The sequence below is a fragment of the Hippoglossus hippoglossus genome, chromosome 11, assembly GCF_009819705.1.
Source record: "Hippoglossus hippoglossus isolate fHipHip1 chromosome 11, fHipHip1.pri, whole genome shotgun sequence".
NCBI classification, from domain to species: Eukaryota; Metazoa; Chordata; class Actinopteri; order Pleuronectiformes; family Pleuronectidae; genus Hippoglossus; species Hippoglossus hippoglossus.
In genome coordinates, this window is record NC_047161.1 from 14,098,284 (window position 1) to 14,120,309 (window position 22,026).

At 44.7% G+C, this 22,026-nt stretch overlaps 1 protein-coding gene across 1 annotated transcript; it reads left to right on the forward strand.

The window, feature by feature from the left end:
* Positions 1-736: 736 nt before the first annotated feature.
* Positions 737-21,526, forward strand: angpt2b (angiopoietin 2b). The gene is made up of 9 exons (XM_034599378.1): positions 737-1,776; positions 7,562-7,717; positions 8,350-8,471; positions 10,509-10,741; positions 11,225-11,349; positions 14,021-14,122; positions 16,652-16,818; positions 20,010-20,140; positions 20,379-21,526. The coding sequence occupies exons 1-9, from the start codon at positions 1,453-1,455 to the stop codon at positions 20,537-20,539; spliced, it is 1,521 nt and encodes a 506-aa protein (XP_034455269.1). The 5' UTR covers positions 737-1,452; the 3' UTR covers positions 20,540-21,526.
* Positions 21,527-22,026: the final 500 nt, after the last annotated feature.

The window sequence follows — 22,026 nt, forward strand, 5'->3', positions numbered from 1 at the left end:
ATGGACGATAGAGGAGTCTTGTGTTACTATGAGAAGTGAAAACTTTTTTTTTATTTCAGTATGAAACTGTGGTGGGACAAGTTAGAATATGGCAGCTTGGATAGTTAATGGTATGTGAGAGGCAGAAGATCGGTGCAGCGCTCGCTGAGCTGAAATTCTAAATGTGTTAAATTAACTAAATGGTGGTTTAAAAAATAAGTCATAATATTTAACTTGATTTCCACATTTACAAACTAAGTAGTGCTTGTACAAGTGGAATAAAACACAAAAGGGCAAATCAGCGGCCACTTTTCTACATGCAGCGAAAATTGCTTCCAGATAGATGTGTAGGTGTGTGAGAAAGACAAAGAGTTTGCAAATTGCAAGGTGTGTTAGCTCTGACGTAATGAGAACACTTTTGTGCCATTAGCTGTACAAAATGTAAACTCCAGGTTGCCTCACGAGCTTTTTCCAGTTTATCTCCCGGACTTTTAAACGATACGGTTAAAAGCTTTTGAACGGCTGGTAAGTGAAGCGTAAAATACTGATATAAGAGAATTTTATCACAAACCGTATGTTGTCTTTTCTATGTACTTTCCAAAATATTATACTATTATTAGACTTTGAACATGCACAACATGCATTGGCAACACTGGTCATGCCAATAAACCAACAGAGTGGGAAGGGGAGAGAGAGGAGAGGGGGGGGGGGGGGGGGGGGGGGGAGAGTGAGAATGGGAGGGAGCAGAAAGTTGTCAGAGAAAGTTCCGAGTTTTTGCTCTTGTGGTGAGCTGTGTATATTTTTGAAGCTCCCTCCTCCAACCCCCTGCAAACAGAACAGGAGGGCTGCAAGAAGGAGGAAGAAAGTGAAAGAGGGAAGGGTGGTTCAGTGAGTATGTGCTGGGAAGGGGTGTGTGTGCATGTGTGTATGTAGAGGAACACCACTCGCTCGCTCTCTCACTGTGCTTTAAGAGCGTTACCACTTCAGCCCACATCCTGGAGCTGGCCACCCGCCTCTCCACTCCTCCTCTCCTCTCTCCTCCAGAGCAACGCATGGACTCCAGCAGCTTGAAGAGAAGACAGTGAGGAAAGCAACTTTTCAGGAGAGAGATAAATGGTGGGAGGGAAGTCTGCTGTCGGTTTCCTGGACTGAGCTGCACGTGGTGGAGTCACAGTTATCTTTTCCTGTGTGTGTATATATAAATATATATATATACATATGTGTGTGTTTTGTGAAGTGCTGGAGCACGAACTGGACTGAAGTAGACTTGTGGATGCAACAGCAAAGAGGAGGACCAGCTCAAAGAGAAGAAAGAAGTGATAAGACGCAGACTGCAGTGGCAGGGATTGGACTGAGGAGACCGGAGGTTAGAGATAAAGAGGAGGAAAGTAGAAACTCACCAGACCTGACAATTGTCTGCTCTGCCAGTTGCAGCAAACCTCCTTCTCCCCCTCTCCCTCTCCTCCCCCTGACATGGGCCGCCTGCTGGCCCTGACCCTCGCCTACCTGGCCCACCTGCTGGCCGTCGCCATCGCCTCGGAGCGCCAACAGCACCGCGTGCAGCACGGCCCGTGCAGCTACACCTTCGTCCTGCCCGAGGTGGAGCACTGCCATCCCCTGAAGGACTTCCAGGTCACCAACACCCTCCAGAGGGACTCCCCGCCCGAGCCCGAGCCCGAGCCGGACCCGAGCCAATCCAAGCCGGGTAAGGCCCAGAAGGAGAGGTCTTCCTGGCAGGAGAGGAAGCTGGAGAGTCTGGAGAGTGCGATGGAGAATAACACCCAGTGGCTGCAGAAAGTAAGACCCCTGAACTGTTACCTAAAATAACCACTTTCTCCTCTGTCATTTCACATCTCTTACTCTGAGTTTTGCTCTCAGTCATTCTTGCCTGGTAGGGGAAAAAAAGGAAAGGACAACTATCCGATGTTCAGTGCTTAGCTGGGATTTCCTGGATGCTGTCTGTGTGCACATGTGGCTCCATGACAACGCCTGGTGTACGAGTGTTGTTCTGAATTTAAGACTACTGGGATACCAGACGTCCCTGTTGCATGCGAGAGCAGAACAGACAAGATGAAATAAGTTGTGCTGATGTGAGGTGCTGGCAAAGACACCTCAAACAGTTCTAAATGATTGTTTCCCCCCCCGCACGTAGGCAACGGGTACACACAAACATCACCCCGGACTCGTGATTCAGTTGATTTGTGAACGGAAAAAAAACTAAACTAAAACTAAAGTTAGTTAAAATAAATATATAACACGTTTCCCTCTGTGGGAAAAAAAAAAAAAAAAACCTTGTTTATCTTTGGGAGACACATTGCAGCATGTCTCTTTGCTGGGCTGTTGGCCTTTGCGGTTCCATTTAGCTGGGATTATGACTGACTAAATGAAATGATGCGATTAAAAGTGGCTTCACAATAGTGTTTTCATTGCTAAGGTCATCGGGGCACGGAATCAGTGTTGGGCCATTGTCTGGCACTGACTGACTGACACGCCGCCCCTCTCCACCCATCCCTCTATTCTTCTCTGCATCTCTCTCAGAATATTTATGGCGGACACTTATCCTCGGGGCTGATTATAAGCGCAATGTTTAGATTGGCCGACTGAAGGCAAACACGCTGATTATATTGCAGAATTTGAAAACTGTCAAAAATGAATGCCGCGGCTCGTCTGTGTTTTTCCTCTACCTTCCCTTCCCCAGTTCTCCTTTTTTTTTCTTTTGACACTCCATTCCTCTCTATCCATCTCCTTCACTTCTGGACACATCTGGACTGCTCCGCTGCAACGGGATGATGAATGTGTCTCATCTCACACCTCGAGTCATCGAGCATTAGATCCCCAACTCTTTGTCCATCTTGTCCGTGCTCTCCTGACACACCTGTATGAAAAACACACACTCTCAATTCCCCTGTGCGCATTCTGTCTGATGCTCAGCCCGAGAGCTGGAGACCTAGCTTCCACGGGAGGCGTCCCAGGAGGCCACGCTGTATGTGCATGTGTGCGATTCAGAGATGGAGACGGACACAGATAAGGGGCGAGATAGAGCACACACTTCCTCTTGCACACAGTATATTATTCCTGCGTACAGCCTGCAAAGCAAAAGGAAAAAACGTTGAATAAAAAAGCTTCACATACAGTACTGCACTTATCTTGGGTCTATTCCCGTCACCAGAGATGTGATTAAAACCCTGCTGACAAACATCGTGCTCTCTTGCCAAACTTCCTCCGCACGACGTTTGGAATGAGCACAAAGTTCCTACCTTTCAACGTGTTGCCCCCCCCCCACCAAGCCAGAGTGATGCATAAATTACGGCAGTGTAGGTCGGATTTCCACACAAACACGGCATCACCTTTCTAACCTTTGACCCCAGATGGCAAAGCCTTTTCAGCACCTTGTGGAGCTCATTAACCTCATCTGCATAAGTGTGTGGGGGGGGGGAAATGGGTGACGTGCATGCGGAAGAGCTTGAGGCGCGAGTATGTCGGTGAAACTCTGTACGATCCCACTCAGTTCTCCTCTGGGATGTTGCAAGTCTTACTGTGAGCCTTCCATCCAAAAGTAGGAGCGCGCACACACACACACACACACACACACACACACACACACACACACACACACACACACACACACACACACACACACAAATCCGCCATGTTCCACAGAGGAATCTTCAATTGGATGAAGTGCAACGAGGCTGCATTAATGTTCCACTTAACTTATTTGCTGTTTCCAAGAAAAAAAATCGGGTTTGTTTTCTTTTGAACTAACCCCCAATGCAGACCCCCCCCCCCCATCTAGTCCCTTCCGCCTTCTGATGCCCTGAGGGCTTGGCAAAAGAGAAGTGTGCATGCTTTTGTTAGTACTTTTTAAGAGGCTGTGGAGATTATGAGAAAGCAGAAATATTGCACAATGATCAGGGTGGCTTTACCACCCTTGGTGACCTTTATGTCACCCTCATTACTTAAACAACTAAACCGTTTTTTATTTTCTTTCCTTTTCTTTAACACGCGCCATTTTTCTCCACCTTTAAAAGTCTCAAACTATGGCCATAGACCTCCATCTTCAGTAGAGCAAAATGTGATTTCTTAGTTACCTCTCATGATAAACTGAAGCATGGATAAATTTGGCTTCATATGGCTGAGGTATGGCTTCATCTCGGAAAATGTACATTGAAACAACACTACACCCATGCTAGTGGCTCTGTTGGCCTGTGTTTAGTCACAAGTGGTGTCTGCATTCTACCATGCTAATATTTAGCTTGACTCAGATGATGTTTATCATGTTAAGTAAATACGTAAAATGTATTTATATTAGCACCTTTCCCAGACAAGAGTCAGGAAGTGCTTTAAATGTTAGTTGAGCAAAGTGGCACTGAACACAAAATACATTTAAGGCTGTTGGTAATGTCATCAGTTTGATGAATAACTCCGGAATCAATTCCATCCAGACGGTTCTGATAAATATTAACCAAAACCACAAATGTTTCTAAGAAGAAAATTCAGGGGAACTTCCCACAAATTTAGCCTGTTAGGAAATCACAAATATGATTAAAATACCTTTCCGGATAAATTCACATGTGAAAAAAAAAAAGACGATCCATCGTATTTTCATGAGTGATATGTTAAAAAGCTTTCTTGACCTTCGTTGAGATCTGATGGAACTAGAAGCGGGTCGTCCTCTGACCATAAGGCGGTTCAATCCCTGTCTCCCCTATTCCGCATGCTGAAGTGTCCATGAGCTAGATACTGAACACCGAATTCATACACTTTGCCGACTGTGAATTAATATTGATGGCAAAACTTTACTTTAAAGCACTTTGAGTGGTCATCAATACTAGAAAAGTGTTACACAAATACAGACCATTTACCATTTAAATGTTTTTCACTCGAGTTAAAGGAAAATATGGTAAGCATAGTAACAGCAAGTGCAGTTTGAAAGTGAAATTCCCTAGACCTAAAACTCTGAGCAATATATCTGCAAAGTTTGAATTTGATCAGAAGAGAGAAAATTGAAATACAGACAGAGATTTATAGTTAGATTCTTCAGTCTGGGCCAAAATGGTGGACTGACTGACCTCCCTAGAGCCTTGCCTCTAGCGTGGCCAAAACTTCACCAGCAACATAACAAAAAAAGACTGGTAACTCTCCTGGTTACTCGGGATTACCCACAAAGCTGTCAACCCTTTTCACAGAGACAATTTCTGAGACAGAAAGGAGCTGATTGTGAATGAAATGAAATCTGAGGATTGTCCAGAATAATTGTCTCTCTCTCTCTCGAGATGTCACTGTTGATTCCTGTGAATGTCATTTTCCCAGTGCTGCCGGGCACCGCAAACAAAATTTGTATCCTCCCCCCCCCGTCGGAATTGGGGTGAAGTTTTCATAAAAAAATGTTCATTCCCGTCCGTCACAATCGTTCAGATCCCGGTGTGCCTCAGTCCATCGTTGTCATTTCCCCCCACAACACCCGGCAGATATGTTTTCACCGTCTCCTGTAACTGCGGCCGAAAACAGATGTGGCACAACAATTAAGGTAAAACGATACAACTCATGTGATTTCTCTCTCCTCTGTCCCTCTTAGACACAATGAAGTTACGCTTCATCCCAAATGTGATTCATGAGGCTGCATAGTACCGCGTTTGACTGCAGCCATTAATGCAATTGGCAGTGGGAGACGGAGAGTATCAAGACCTCGGGAGTGAGCTCTGTTCCAGACGGTTGTAATGGGAACACTTTGGACGGGCAGCAGACAGTGGCTTGATTACACCAGGCTGAATATCACGCTGGGATCTTTGTTTCTTCCTTTGGACTTGGCTTTAATCCGCTTGGTAATCGCTTCAAAACTTTCATTATGGAAGGATTTAAAAAATATTTTTCTGCTGCCTTAGTTCTCCTAAAGTAGCAAAAATGTGAGCGATGGATTTACAGACCATGAGGGAGGAACGAGGGAAAGTTTGAAAGACAAAGAGAGAAATATTACTCGCAGGGCAAACAATTAATTGCAGATTCATCTCTATATGTCGGCTTGGATTGGTATTTTTATGAAGAAATTTAAACTTTTCTGTTACAGTTGGTGATAATCCTATTCCATTCTGTGATAGATATTTGTATTGGAAAAGAAAAAAACATTCTTTGTCTCATTTGAGTGCTCTGAGATTTCGGTGGATAGCCGCTCATTAGCTGGGTAATTTGGAATGCTTGCTCCGGAGACTTCATTTTCCAGTCATGTGGTTTAATGAATAAAGCCTCATCTTTTTTTCCCTCCCAGAAAAGTCATAAATATTAATCCTCCCCCCCGGTTCGATATTCTACTTTCCCTTATTGCAAAGGCCCGGGACCATTGGCCGTTAAAACATCAAACAAAATTCCATCGTTCACGGCAGGATAAGCAGAATTTGTCTTCCTGGTGCCATTTGCTCAAACCGACCCCATTAATAAGAAAATCTATTTATTGGAGCAAGATGGATGCCAGCCTATTTTTACTCCTGCTGTAACACATGATGGGTTTTCGCCAGTGTGTCTTTCTGTGAGCTTGTGATTGATTCGAGTATATAAGTGACTTTCCCCTAAGTCCAGCGCATGAATATCCTGATGTCAAAACCCCCAGAATATACGATTTCTGCTCCTCTATCTTCACATTGAAATGTCTGTATATTGCATCATTTTTTTATTGCCAGTTTGACCGATCTTGCCCGAGGAACACCTGCAGATGTATGGATGGATGGATGGATGGGTGGATAGATGGATGGCAAGGCATACGCAGTGCCCTGGGGATAATGAATTCTATGCCTTTGTCACAGTACCTGAGAAGATTGATGTGACAAACACAGATTACTCTTTCATCTATTTTGGTCCGGTTCTTTGCGCTTTTCAGTTTAGTCCAAACCAATCTAACAGGTGTGTAACGTGCCTCGGACCAAGGTCCGGAACAATGGACTCAAATTAGGTTTGGAACGGAAAGAAGTCTCAGTCTGGATCAAACTGAACCATGGTCGGGTTCGTTTGCAGTGTGAAATCACTTTTTTCGGACCAACTACAGGAAGTTGAGACAGCATTAAACATTAGAAGAAGAAAAAGATGTGTGGAGAGCAGAATAGCTTGCATAAGTCTTCACCCCCGTCTTCTTAATGTTTGAATGATGAGGAGGTTCCTTTGGTGCATTCGGACTAGTGTTAATTACTGTGCCTGGAGTTGGTGATGTTGGCAGTATTTCCATAATAATATAAAAGTGGCAACAAAAATGACCATTTCTTCGTTTCAAGTGGAAAAACCCACCGAACACGGTGACGTCACATACAAGCCCATATCAAACCAGTAAATGTCAAGAATTGTTAGACGAAGCCCAAGATGGTGACTCATGTATAACAACCTCAAGTCCTTAGTGTGCTTCCTAAATTGTAGAATGAAACTGACTAACCGGATCAAATGTACGTGAACCTTGGTCCAGACGTTCAGGTGTGAAAACCCCCTCACGTTGCTGCACCAAGCTTGGAATTATACAGGGACGTTATCTGCTAAAACATGATCATGGCAACAATTTGACATTGTGGTTAATATTCCCAGAGTCCGTCTGTTGTCTTCACAGCTGGAGAACTTCATCCAGGAGAATGTGCGCTCTGGGATGGAGGAAATAAAGCGAAGTGCGGTGCACACCCAGACGGCCGCCATGCTCGAGATGGGAACCAACCTCCTCAGCCAATCAGCGGAGCAGACTCGCAAACTGACGGACGTCGAGACTCAGGTGAGGTTAAGAGCTTGCGGCCAATCCAAATGCACAACACCCATACAATAAGAAACACTTATGAAATAAATTGGCGCATAGCTAATTAAATCAGATGTAACCTGCTGAGAAGCCGTGCCCAAAGGTTGCAACAACTGCTCGACGACAGCTGCTATTTGGTTCTGCAGGCTCTGATTGACGCAATGAGACGAGCTCGGCGCCTGACAACAAGCCAATTAAAACATAAAGCTCAGTAGCACAGCACAGATGTGTCTTCAATCATGCCACAGAGCTGTTATTACAGACCAGGCTTGTTTTGGTCCTCGTGCTTTTTTCTTTTCCCTCGCATCAAAGTCGCTATGAAGCGGCAACCTGTACAAATATCTGAGCTGCTTTGTTCCAAGTTTTTTTTTTCTTTCGTTTCATCCGCAACATCAAAACATGTCACAGGTGCTTGTGAGATAATTCGTGCTAAAGTGTTGATTCTAACATAAAAAAATGAGCGTCATGAGCCGTGTGCTGTGCTGTGCAACACTGCTTATCTGCCTTTTTTTCTTTTTATCCATCAGTCTCTTCATCAATATTATTCATCACTCCCGTCCGCCCTTGCTCACTTTGACAAAGTTATTCTCATATTGTTATTCAATCTGTAGGTGTTAAACCAGACAAGTCGCCTGGAGATCCAGCTGCTGGAGTACTCGCTCTTCACCAATCGGCTGGAGAAACACATTCTCCTGCAGACTCAGGAAATCTCACGGCTCGGTGACAAAAACAGGTGAGCGGTCACACTTCAAAGAGACTATACAAGTACATTTTAGGCACTTCAAAACTTCCAAGGTGGTTGTGCTGGAAGGTACAGGCACCTCATTTTCGGGCTGCATTGTGTTAGTTGGTGTTAGTGCAGCAGCTGGATGTAAAGTGGTTTTCATCCTTAGACACTGTGACGTCACGCTATTGTTTATGCTCTTTGCTTCCCAGACATCACCAATTAGTCCAGACGTGTGTCTGCCATACTTGTGTTTACCTTGGATTCTCTCTGAGAGCTTTAGTGACTGTAGGTGGCGCTATTTTCTTTGCACGTCTAGCTGCTGTATTTTTCTTTCCAGATTGCAAATGAGCTGGTGTGGCCGCTGCAGGAAACATAAAACGCATCACTTCCTGTGCACCAAACAAAGAATGTTTTCTCAGGAAAAAGCTACTTCGCGCAAAAATATTAGAGGCCTTCAAAAAAAAAAGGGAGACATACTGTGTCTGTACATTCACACGCATGAGACCAGTCCCTCTGGAACAACTGGAAAACAGCGTGTTGACTGACTGTGACCGACCAGAGCAACAGGGCACTTAACGACAATATAATCCCTATTCTGTACACGGGTGCGTTTGGTGTGTTAGGAGGAGTTTCCCATTCCTCTCTCTAGGAACACGAGGTCAAGCGGGGGCCAAGCGGGGGTTAAGAACAGGCCGCTCAGCAGTGTGAAAGGGAGTGGGTGTTTTCTATCTTTGTATGTGGTTGTTGATCATTCCATCCATCTGTACCATAACGTGACCAGGGGAGAACACGGTTCCCCCGGCGCCAACACCTGTTACACATCTGGCCCTGCGTGGCCCCCGCTCTGCCCTTTCGCCCCATCCTCCTTCAAGTTGGCTACATGTGTATCCGCCGTGAATACGTCTCCACGAGGGTGAACTCCGTGACGGGACGCGTGAATTAGAAGGGTCATAGTCAATTTGCAGCCAAGCAGCTGTAGAAGAAAAAGGGAAGTGCAGTGCTTGTCGGGGGGGCTACTGCTGCTGAGCCTGCAGGGCATGAAGCCTGTTTCTGAACTGCTGCCAAACTCAAAAAGAGAGAGTGACATGTTTGTTTTTATAGGAACTACATGTTAAATAGTATTGACAGGAAGTGCAGCACATAGACAGCCGGCTAACAGCAATATCTGGATGACAGTAACAATCAATATGCGCAAGATCATAGGAATTAGGGTTGAGCTGCGCAGAATGCAACGCGATCCCAAATATCATATACAGTGAACATATTTGTTCAGTCAACCACCACACATGAACGCTTTGTTTGGGGGGGGGGGGGGACGCATGAATGCACCATTTGTTCCCTCGCTTTTCCACATTTATTGAGCATCCCCCCCCCAAAGAAAAAAGGGAAGTGATGATAAAAAAATGATTTGGATTGATCCGCCGTTCCTTCCAGGCCACGTACCTGGAAGTCGCTGCCCCTTAAGTGGGAGATTGAGGACACAGGTTCAGAGCGGCAGCCGCGTGTGCACGGGCCTGAGAAGTAGCTTGTTCAATCTGGGTCGCTGGATTTGTTCCAACAAATAACGGTTGCAGAGTCATTAGTCAAAGCCATAAAGATCAGGCGGCGGGGATTTATGATCTTCATTTGGGAGTGGGGGGTGTGGCAATTGTGCACACACACACACACACACACACACACACACACACACACACACACACACACACACACACACACACACACACACACACAAACATTATGAGATTGTTGCCTCATGGCCATGATCAAGAGGCTTAGCATGCAGGCCCATCTGTGAGCACTGCTGCAATACAGGTGTTTATATGGTGTTAGCCCAATGAGGCTGTCGTGCTGATGCCTATTAGTCATCCTCATGTAAATGTGCACATTTACGCAACCTCCACTGTGAAAGCTGAATGGATGGATTCTCCTCCCGCACCCTCTCCAAGACGCCTTTTAGCACTTAATATAATCTTGTGATTTCCCATCTTCCCCCCCCCTCAAGTGCACTGAAGAATTTTCATCTGAATTTGTTTTGTTTGACAGTTTTCTGGAACAGAGGCTCTTAGCGCTGGAGGCTCGGTACGGGAGGGAGCGGCAGGGCCTGCAGAGCGAGAAGCAGCAGCTCCAAGAGCTCCTGGAGAGGCAGAGTCGACTGGTCGGTCAGCTGCAGGGCGAACTGGGCAGCTCCACGCTCAACAGCACCTCGCTGCAGAGGCAGCAGGCCTCGCTCACCGACACTGTTCAGCAGCTGCTGGCCATGGTCAGCCACTGCAATGGTAAAGCTGAGGGATTCATTATTTTTGATTGAACAAATCGTGCTGCCAACGTAATTAATTTGAAACAAAAGGGAACCAATATGCATAACAGGAGGAATGTTGTGTAGGGATAAAAGAGATTAACAAATATTGTCAACAGAATTTCTGTTTCATTCCAATTCCATTTCCTCCTCGGGGCCAAAACGACTCATTAACAGTATCAATAAATGGCAGAAATTCATTAGACAAACAGGAGATTTACAGTATTTCAATTAATCAGGAAGGGATTTGTGATTTAAGAAAATCAATTTAACATGAAAATAACACCTCGAGCAGCATGTAATTCTAATCTCACACACACGAGGTACATGCATGCAGTACATACTCTCCCACAGGCTTGGGTTAGGAGAGAGCTCGCATATGTGGTCGGGATTTGTGTGTAAAAAAGCCCACAGGGCAGCCATCTGTAAACACATGGCTGCCTATTTTTTCCCCCCCCACCAGAAATCTCCAGTTCGCCCAAAGAGGAGTCGCTTGGTTTCAGGGACTGCACGGAGATCCTGCGATCCGGAGTGACAGCGAGTGGAATATATAGCATTCTCCTCCCCAACTCCACCCAGACCGTGAAGGTAGTAAGGCTTTAAAGGTCACTGGCCTTTTTCTGGCAAATATCACGTAACAGACTGTGACTTGAAACTTTTTTTATCCATATGTCTTGCAGTATTTAGCAATGGGATCTTTTCACTTGTACTAACTTTGGGTTTGGCCCAGACTGCGTAATGGAAAGCTCACACACACGCACACGCACACACACACACACACACACACACACACACACACACACACACAACATAATGACATTCAGCGGGCTTTTATTATGTTTTTGGACCGCAGTAAACAGAGGCAAGGACAGGGTAGTCTGAGGTAATGGCAGTTCGCTCGGCTTTTTTGCTACAGAGGTTGATGGAAGTGCCACGCTGAGTTACAGAGATAAAATAATAAGCAACGGGAGCATTATGCCCTGCAGGCTTCACGGGGAGTGAGCGCACGCCGCTGAATGCAAAGTCAGAAAAGCTTAAGAAGTACCGCCGCTGACCTGCAGCAGCAAACTCAGCGATGGCATCGAACAGCGGGTCATCCTTTCTTTGAATCACAGGGAGCATTCTTGGCTGGGATCTTCACACCCAGAGCCTACCAGGGAAGAAGAAAGATAACAGTGGCATCCCTCGCAATCGAGTTTGCTGGTTGGCACCATCTCCCACTGCCCCTGTTTCCCCCCCCTGTTCTTCCCCTTCATTTCCTGTGGGCAAGGCAGCGATGTATTGGGCACTGGTGCCATGTGTTTCCTGCCAACTAGGGCCGACGCACATTTCCACCGGTGCAAGTTAGCGCTCCCCAAATCAATACTGCTTTCACTCTAATTCATCCGATTCCAACGAGGCGGGCGAGCTGGGTGGCTCGCGCAAAAAGTGGGGCAGATACAAATTGCCCTATTTTCGAAGCAGAGCGAGCGGAGCGTCCTCACTTGGAGCGGAGACAAAAGGCGCAGACATGTGTGATCTGTCCACGTTGTCTATCCGTCCAACCTTTTATCACCACGGCTGTGAAGAATGATGCCGTTCAGCATCTTTTCTAATTTTTTTAAGACCCGGTTGTGCATACTTTTTAGAATTACACACGCACAGGGCTCATAAAACACATGCAGGCTTTTCTCAGAACTGATTTAAAAAGTAATTATTTTTATCCCCAGAAAGCAGCCTTGAAAAAAAAGATCACATTATCTTTTTCTTTTCTTTTTTCTTTATTTAAAAAAAAAAAATAATAATGCTTAAGTTGTCTGGGTATTTGAGTTTTATTGTAATGGATTTGGCCTGAAATGACTCCTTGCTGGCCAGTAATAAAGTGTGTTTGAGGTATTAAGTACAGATCTGGTCTAAATCCGAGTAACGACCACACTTTGTAAAGTGAATTGAATTGAGAATTCCATTTTGTGTCCAGCATCTAAGGCCATAACATTGGCTTTATGTGCCAGACGATTATCACAGCACATCGCCAGTCTGCACTGTTTTCTAAGGTTAAAGATCCCGACTGCCATTGGACCTTGATACAGCTTTGCTATTCATGGGGGGAAAAGCGCTGGAAACTCTCATTTCATTTCGAGCAGAAAAATGGCGAAGCAGAGAGAGAGACCCTGTGGGATTCCGCCCCCATGCCAGCATCTATTCTGCTCGACTCTTTGAGACAGGTCACACGGGTTTGTTTGATGGACCAAATTCAAGCGACCAAGCAAAATCAATTCAGGTTCCTCAGTAATTATCCCTGTCGCAGGTTGTGGAGGTTGTTGAAATGTCACTGACCAAAGTCTATAATCTGAGGTGACAACATTATATAGACACGTACATATAACAGTCCAATGCTGAGGTGCGCTAAGTCCATTCACTTTGATTGAAGACGAATCTCGGATACAAAAAGCATCTAATCTTACCGCCCGCGGGAGCGATTCACACAGTCATATAATCACTATACCTAAGGGAAGCTGGAAAGTGTCCAGTTTAACACCTCCAATATGTAGAACAAGTCGACATCTCAAGTTCATTTTCTGATTTGTTCTTCCAAGCAGATCTGCATATGGCAAAAATGTGCGGGCCAAGAACGAAAGAAAAACAGCGTGTGTAACCAAAAACGCAGATGCCTCCTCCTCAACCCCCCCACTCAGGGGGATAGGAGAACATGCTGATATGTTAGTTTTTCCTTCCCACCTGGGTCATATCATTTCGTGACACCCTGAATCCCCCCCCCCCCCCCCCCCACACACATATTTCGCAAGGCTTTCAAGGCATCCTTCAAATAACAGAGAAACTGTAGCGTGTTTTATTTATTTATTGTTGAGTTAAACTGCTACAAGGGTGTGATAAACCCAGTGTAAACTACCTTCCCAGTGTTATTCAACAATTAACAGAAAGGAGCTTTTAGCTACTGAAGATTCAGATACTGGGTGAATATTGGACTTTGATGCAGCAGGTCGTTCGAAACTAGACTCAAAATCAAAGTATTGTATCTGCAGAACATGTACGAATAAAATGAAAAAGGTTTGTGACGAAATTATATAAATTAGGTTTAACATTTTGACCAAATAAAACCCAACTGTTCCTGCTTCAAAGTAAAATTGTTTCCTGATATAAATCTGGAAAACTCCAAAGAATCAACTTTCAATATGTTAATTCTTTATGTTTTAGCCGTTTGTTTAGTATTTAAATACTTTTGTTTGCAACTTACTCCCTACTTTTCCTCTTATTCCAGGTGTTTTGTGACATGAAGACGAGAGGTGGCGGGTGGACGGTGCTGCAGCGTCGCACCAACGGCTCCGTCAACTTCCACCGCGGCTGGAGGGACTACAAAATGGTGGGTTCCTCAGACTGTAGGGTGAGGGGGCAGCGTTGTCGGCGTATTAGTGGGACAGGAGGTTCCAATAACTATCCACAGGCGGTTTGGCACTGGGAGGCGTGGGAGGCGACTGGCCTGTGATCCCAGGTGACCCGCGGTTGTTGTATTTGGCCGCCCTCATGTTCTCTACCACCCCCCATGTTATTGCACCTGCTCGCACTCCCTCTCCCTGTCAATACTCCCACGTACACACACACACACACACACTGTGTACTTCAGTGACCACAGAGCACTACTGTTTGTATCAATAGCTTTCTTGCAAAAGGAAATGAGTGTGATGATGACAGTAACAACATTTCCAAATCCAAAACCCAATTCTCAGACTGGATACAGGAAGTTACTCCACCGCTCTGACCGAATCAAACACACACTCGTTTTTTTCTCATGAGAAAGATTTCTCAATAGAATCAATGTTCAATCAATGGAGCTACAGAGTTAAACAAATGCTTTCTGACTGTGTTCTATTGCACACAGAACATACGAGCGAGGCCGTTTTTTTTTTTTTTTTTTGATTGAGCGCAGTAGAGATTCACGTCTCACCCACACCAACAAATCAGTTGCCACAGTTTGGATTGGACATGAAAAGCGAAACATGATAAAGAGCAACAAAAAAACCCCCAAACTCTTTCAAGAACAATATTTTTACAAGTGGATGATAAATATTTGGCTCCAGTCGGGGCGTGGGAGCACAGGGCCCCCCCCGCCCCCCCTGTAGATGGCAGATAACATATAAACCAAAACGCTTCACTGCCCCGGACCAACCACTCTCTATAGTCCCAGAAAGTGTTGATCAAATGTCGCTGATCAAATGATAAAAAAAAAGGCTCAGAGACTCTCAGTTGACCAGTGACAAAGGGAGAGTGTGCCAGCGAGACAAAGTGGCTTAGAATTTAGATGTAAGCGAGAACAAAATGTGTCCGTCTTTTCAAAAGGATAAAGAAATAAATGTAACTTCAAATAATTGCACTTGATGCTTTAATAGCTATTGACTGTCAGTTACCTTCTCGAAACCATTTGGCCTCATCACACCAACGAGTCCACTTCTTGCATCCGTGTGCGTCGGCTGAAGTGTTATTGTACACTCGACGGTCCTCGGAGATTCATTAATCGAAAGCCGCGTGACGTCCCTCCTCTTAGGCCGCCACTTTGAACGGAGAGTTTGCGTGTCGTTATCTTGCTCATTATTTACATGTGGTTGATAAATGAGTTGAAAAACGTACAGAGTGTCTCGGTAAGGTGTCGAGTCACCAGAACAACATTAATGAACTGTGTGTGTGTGTGTGTGTTTAAAATAGACTCAATATGTCAGACATGCAAGTTTTGTGATTATTAGAATTTGAAAAGTTTCTCTTTCATTATTCTTATCATAAGATTTAAAAGTTGCAGGTTTAATAATCACTGCCTTGTAGATTTCCACTTGTGTTCATGATGACAAACTCCTGTTATGTCCCACTGTCCAATTAAAGCTCGATGTAGTGTCCATATCGATCCTATTGACACCTCTCATGTACCCTTTAGCTGCTGAGCTGTATTGTTAATGTTATATAACAATATAAATTCATAGATCGATAGAACAAGCTGCTGCTGAGCTCTGAGTGTCCATAATAACCTGATATACAGACATTTTATTGTGATGTATATCAGTTTAAATGAGGGCTGTAGAGACCTACTAGTGACAGGATGTTTTAAAAAATCATTGTTGCAATGGTGGCTGGGGACGGGATGCGCTGTCGAAAGCACCGGAGTAAGTATTTCCCATGTTCTCCTCATGCAAAACACTCAATTAGGGTATTTGTCAACTCTAAATGAGTTTGAATGTGAGCGTGAGGGTTTGTTTACACATATCGGCCACATGATAAGACTGGTGACTCCCCCCATGACCCTCGAGAGGATCAGCTGTGTAGCTGACGGACGGACGGATGCTGCCGTGGCGGTGTTCAGTTTGGTTGAGAGCCACATCCTCTCATATGTTCATATCATATCATAACCTATTCATGACCTCCTTTGTTTCACCGGCCTGCATCTTTAACCACAATACCACTAAACGTACATTTTGAAATATATTATTTCTTATATTTCTACTTTATCATGATATTTAGGGGATCATGCATTATAGTTTTTCCTTTGCCAAAAATATGACAGAAGATTTATTTGAATGCGAAGCTCTGAAGTGAAAAACAAACAGTGGTTCGGTCCACAAAGCCAGTTTTTTATTTCACTCTGAGTTTTGCGGGTCCAGTCAGAGCCATGATGGAATATTATGCTAAATTAATGTCTCTATTGACCTGCCCCCGTGCTTTGGGAGAGGAATATCAGTTGACTACCTCAGGCCATCAAAATGATAAATGTGGCTTTTTTTAAATTGAGGTCCATTTTTAAAGTTACTCCAAAAAAAACACTTGGCAGGTCTGTGGTAAAAAATCAGCCCCCCCCCCTGTTAGAGTATGTTCTCCTTCTATTGTTTCCCTGTCTTTGTGTGTAACCCAGGGCTTCGGGGAGCCGTCTGGGGAACACTGGCTGGGAAATGATATCATCCACAAGCTGACGAGCTCCCAGGAATACGGTCTGCACGTCCAGCTGAAAGACAGAGAGGGGAACGAAGCCTTCTCCCATTACGATCGCTTCTACGTAGACGGAGAGAACCGCAACTACAGGTAAATCGCTCAGCACGACTTCTATTATTAGATTATTCTCTTCATAACTGCATTATTTAATCTTACTTGTAATGATGACATGTTTGGCTCAAAATCCACTCCGAGAATTATAAAATTAGCTGTTTTGTTAAGTAGTAACGTGCGATATGACAAAATGCTTAGAAGAAGAACTTATTAAACTCCACAGTCTCCAATTAAATTCTTCTACTTTTTCAGGAATCTGACATGAATAGAACGATTATGAGGGTGCTTTATTTCAGTTAAGTGTTTTATGAGGAGCCTTCTACTGGGAAAAGTATAATTGCGACGCAGTAACACCCTGTCAGTTGTTGCCTTCTGTTTGGGCGTAAGACTCTTAAAATCACGACTTAGATTAGAAACCGTTATTAACATTTTAAATTCCTTTCTTTTCCTCCGAAGTGTTCTTATCCCCGAGCACTGACGTTAGAAGGAACCACTTGGAACGTCTTTAAGAATGTCATTCAAAATAATGAGCACAGCGGAGGGGGCACGCTGCCACTTTTTTTTCGCCTGCCATCCATTTCTCTCTTCCCCATCACCCCAGCTACCATTGCCCCCTGAAAATCCACCAGAGTACAACAGAAGCGCTCTGCGATACCTGCTCCTGCCAGGAACTGACAACACAGACAAAGCTCCCCCAGAAACCCTGCAATCACTAACAAGATTATGTGTGGGTGAGCTGAAGCCACGCCACCTCCAAAACAGCCGGGAAAAAAGAATACAAACCAAATATAGTTACGCGTTTCGATTTCATGTAAATTCGCAGGGATCTGCCCTTGAGACTGATGCGCCGAGAGATGACAAATCATAATCACACGTGGGTGTTGGCTTTCCAAGAACCCTAATAGCGCAGCAAATTGCATTAGCCCGAGTTTGTTCCACATAATTAGCGCGATGAAACGGAATGTTTCACAATTCCGCTGTGGGCGACACTGTGTGAGGTGAAGCACCTGAATGAATATAATCGCCTCTGTAGCTGCAACCTCTGACATCATGTTCTGTTTAACCAGCTCAAGATGTGCCAGCTTTACTAGCGTTCTCCACATGCCGGCGTCTTCCGAGGGGTTTCTGTTATTAATCCCGAACCACAGCTACGGTGCTGTGAAGCCAGGCGGCTCCTCAGCTGCATCGAGCGCGCGCTCCCCGCAGCAACACGGAGGTCTTCACCTAAAACTCATTAATATTATTCAAACATTAATCATCGGCATGACAGACCACTTTCCCCCTTGAGTAAGCCAAGAATAGCTGTTGTTAAAGTAAAGCAATGGTGAGCATTCCTTTCAACGTAACAATATTTTTCTTATTGAAGGATAGAATAACAATAAAGGGCGACCGTCACCTTGAATAGGATTGGCCTGTGGTCTGTGGTGTTGGTGGAGTAGCTGAACCGAATCCTCTGGAGGTCATGGCTACTGCAAATGTACTGGGGAGGAGAATGAGCACAGTTCACAGGCTAATCCTTTCCAATAGGATATCCTGTAGCCCTGTGGTTGCCGTGCTGTCTAATTTGATAGCTTTTAATTTTCTTCACGAGGCCGATCCATCATGAAAAGAAAAGAAAACACTCTCAGAGAAAATATCCTCTCATGTATAATTCCGCTCTCTCTGCTATTCCATCATTATTCACGTACCCCGGCGCTCTCACTCCCGTTCTGCCGACCCTCGTTATGTGTTGGTCGTGCCAGGCGAACTTACAAATTCAAGATTCTTCATTTAGTCATCAAGGACAGCTTGTCCCCGGGCTACAGAGGGTGGGGGGGGGGGGGGGGTTCACATAACTCAGGGCGAGTACTGCTCTAACAAGTCAGAACGACTGGGCAGCGGAGAGGAGAGGCCGGACAGCGAGGCTGACCTCCTCACCCGCTTCTTTCAAACACTGACACACATGGTCAGACAGATGGAAACATATAAACATGTGAGTTGGGGTTGTGTGGTAATAGAGCGAATGAATTTAACGTGGTCAGAGGTTGCTCTCAGACTGCTTGTTTCACATGGCACAGCATGGAGGGAAAATAATAACAGGTTCTTAAGGTTCGTTTTTCTTTTGTTGAAGTTTGGCAACAGTCAGGAACAATGGGGGGGATGGTGCCTAGTATTAAAATTGATGTTACGTGCCATAGGCTATGATCTCTGAGAGAGAGGATATAACCTTTTACTTTTTTCAATTTATCTTTATTTACCTTTGTGAAATAATATAAAAAGTAGGGTTGGTAAGATGTTTCGGAAACACTTTTGATCTTATTTGTTAAAATCCTCTTTACATCCCAATAGCCATCGATCAAAAACTAACAATTAAATAAAATAAAAAAAGCTGGTGTCTGTGGCCCTTGCAGGAATAAACACAACCAATCATTGTATTCGAACTAAATGAAATGATCGGCCGGGGGAACCTGTCTGTCACTAATCGACCTGTCTGCTTGCAAGCACCCTGCCTGTGCTCTTACTGCACAAGTCTTCAGCTGAAGAGACATACATTGCTGAAGCCGAGACAAAAGTTAGAAGTTTGTGAGCGAGTCCCGAAAAAAGTGGCAGAGAAAGTGCAGCCAAAGTTTCCCTGTTCCATTACACAAAAAACAACTCCCACTGCAAAACAATACAAGAAAAGTGTGCGTTCATGTGTTTTTGGGGCTTTGACGAGTGGGCAGATGGAAGGGGGTTGGATGAAATTTGTAACCTGCTCTTGCTAGCTTTTCCAGGATTACCAACCCTAACTTTGAGATGCCGCGTATTTACTGTTTGCCAGAATGAGTCATGTTATATAAGTGTGGACAATTCAGACAAACAATTTAACAATGAAGGTTTCTAAACAACAACCATAGGCGCCACAGCGACAGAGAGTCGCACTCACTGACTCAGATATTTTTTGCCTCTCTCTCATCCCGTCGGTATCCCGTGGTGTTAAGGACTCACAGATCAGCCCGTGTGGTAAACACTATGGTGCTGTGTTCACTTAACAACACAACATTAGAAGATTTCAGACACGCTGAAGTTCAAAGCGTTTTTTCCGGCAGTAACCAATCGCTGCCACTTGAAGCTGCCAACAAGCAACGTTTTCCCACCACAGCTTTAAATAATGAATAGAATTGCCTGGGGCTGAGTTTTTTCTTTCTGAGTTTTTTTCTTTCTGCTGAAATTCTTTGCACTTCTTCTCCTCCACACAAAAAAACCAGTCTGCACGCCGAGGGCTTCAGCGGCACAGCTGGACGCACCAGCAGCCTCACCCACTCTGGCACCCAATTCAGCACCAAGGACAGAGACAACGACCAATGCACCTGCAAGTGTGCACAGCTGGCGTCAGGAGGTACACGGCCTCCCTCCACTCGTCCCAGTCTGTGTCTCCCTGTAACCCGCCTTGTTAAACATTTGTATCCACCCCCCTTGTAAATCTCCCGGGGGGCTGCGTTTCATTTTCCCCGCGCGCCTGTATAAAGTTACTGCGGACTTACAGCTGTACGTTCGGGTGTTACATTTCATGAGCTGGAAATCAATTAAATCTGACTTTTCCCTTGAACTTTCTGGCACGTTTCCCCCCTCTCCAGGTTGGTGGTTTGAGGCTTGTGGCCCGTCCAACCTGAACGGCATGTACTACCCCGCCTCGTCCAGCGTGGTCCGCTACAATGGCATCAAGTGGTACTATTGGAAGGGTCCAAATCTGATGGCCACTACGACAACCATGATGGTGCGGCCGGCAAACTTCTGATGGCGAAGCTCGTTCAGGATGTCAGTCACCTCAAGTGGATATCACGGATAATGCCCAGAAAATGGGGTATTCTGGGAGGAATCAGACAACTCAGCTTCTGGACATCTTGGATGGGTGTTTTAGCAACTGCCTGGGGACACACAGACTCTCAGCAGAGGAATGTTTGGGAGATTCCCGAGTGAGGAATTCCACAAAAAAAAGGTGCCCAGACTATATTTTAATAAGGACTTTTGCTTAGAGTCCAGCTGAGAGAAGAAGGAAATATAGTGTATGAGCTTGGCTACCGATGACAACTTATCACAAGAACACAAATCTAATTCTGCAGTTACACATTACCAAATACTCAACCCAAAACTTAATCCAACTAATAAACTGATTTACCTATTTTGATATCAAAATATAAAACCTTGTGTTGTGTATTTGTCTATTTGCTGTATAAAGGTGTTTTTAGGCAACATGTCACCACTGCATATATTCACAGACAGCTATGTGTATAGTTAACAGAAAGTTATTTAATTAAAATATATTCTCGACCAACAATCTTAACATCGCACTCAATACTTTATAAACTTTGATATCATGTAATGTCTGTTTTTCACTCCCCCATTATTCTTCACTGATTATATAACTTTATTCCAAGAGACTGCAAAGTAGTTGTACTTTAAAACTGTTCAATTCGTACAACATGTAACATTAAACAACCCACAGTGACTTACAGGGTTCACCAGTGTTTATAAAACAGCAAAAAGAACAATAACAGGCCCTTTGCTGTATCTCCCAAAGGGCTCTTCACAAGGAAACATCCCCGATTCTTTACCGTCACACCTCTCGTAAAACTTTATTTGTGAGAGATTTTCGCTCATGAAAGCACATCATGCACTTTCACTGGTGTAATCTGCTTTTCAAAAAAGCAACATTTTGTTATAGCATCTGGGAACAAAAGTTGTAAATTCATTTTTTTTTACTCTGATGAAACAATAAACATTACACACAGTGTTTGGTGCCTGTAACCCTGCAGTGTCAGGCGCATGTTTCCATGGAAGTTATGAACATAAACTTCAACAAGCCTCACACGCCGGAATCGGGAAGACAGACCTGCCCTGCAACATTGATCTGATGAATCATCCAATAACACTGGTCCCAGTGGTGCCCATTAGAGAGAAGGTTTCCCCTCAACAAACAGTGACCTGCATCTGATGGTAAACGCTGGGGACAGCAGCCGCTGGAAGATAACACAGGAGTCCACTGGCTGCGTGTACAGACACACTACAGACATACAGAGAGGCGAGACAGACAGCGAGACTATAGATAAACAGACAGAGAGACTATAGATAGACAGACAGACTACAGACATACAGAGGCGAGACAGACAGAGAGACTATAGATAAACAGACAGAGAGACTATAGATAGACAGACAGACTACAGACATATATACAACAGGCAGAGGCTAGACAGACAGACAGAAAAGACAGATGGACAGACAGAA

Bases quoted from the DNA above. Each gene is read 5' to 3' on its own strand.
- angpt2b (XM_034599378.1), top strand. From the start codon at position 1,453: ATGGGCCGCCTGCTGGCCCTGACCCTCGCCTACCTGGCCCACCTGCTG. The intron at 8,472-10,508 runs GTGAGCGGTCAC...TTTGTTTGACAG, and splicing joins CGGCTCGGTGACAAAAACAG to TTTTCTGGAACAGAGGCTCT. The intron at 14,123-16,651 runs GTGGGTTCCTCA...TGTGTAACCCAG, and splicing joins GCTGGAGGGACTACAAAATG to GGCTTCGGGGAGCCGTCTGG.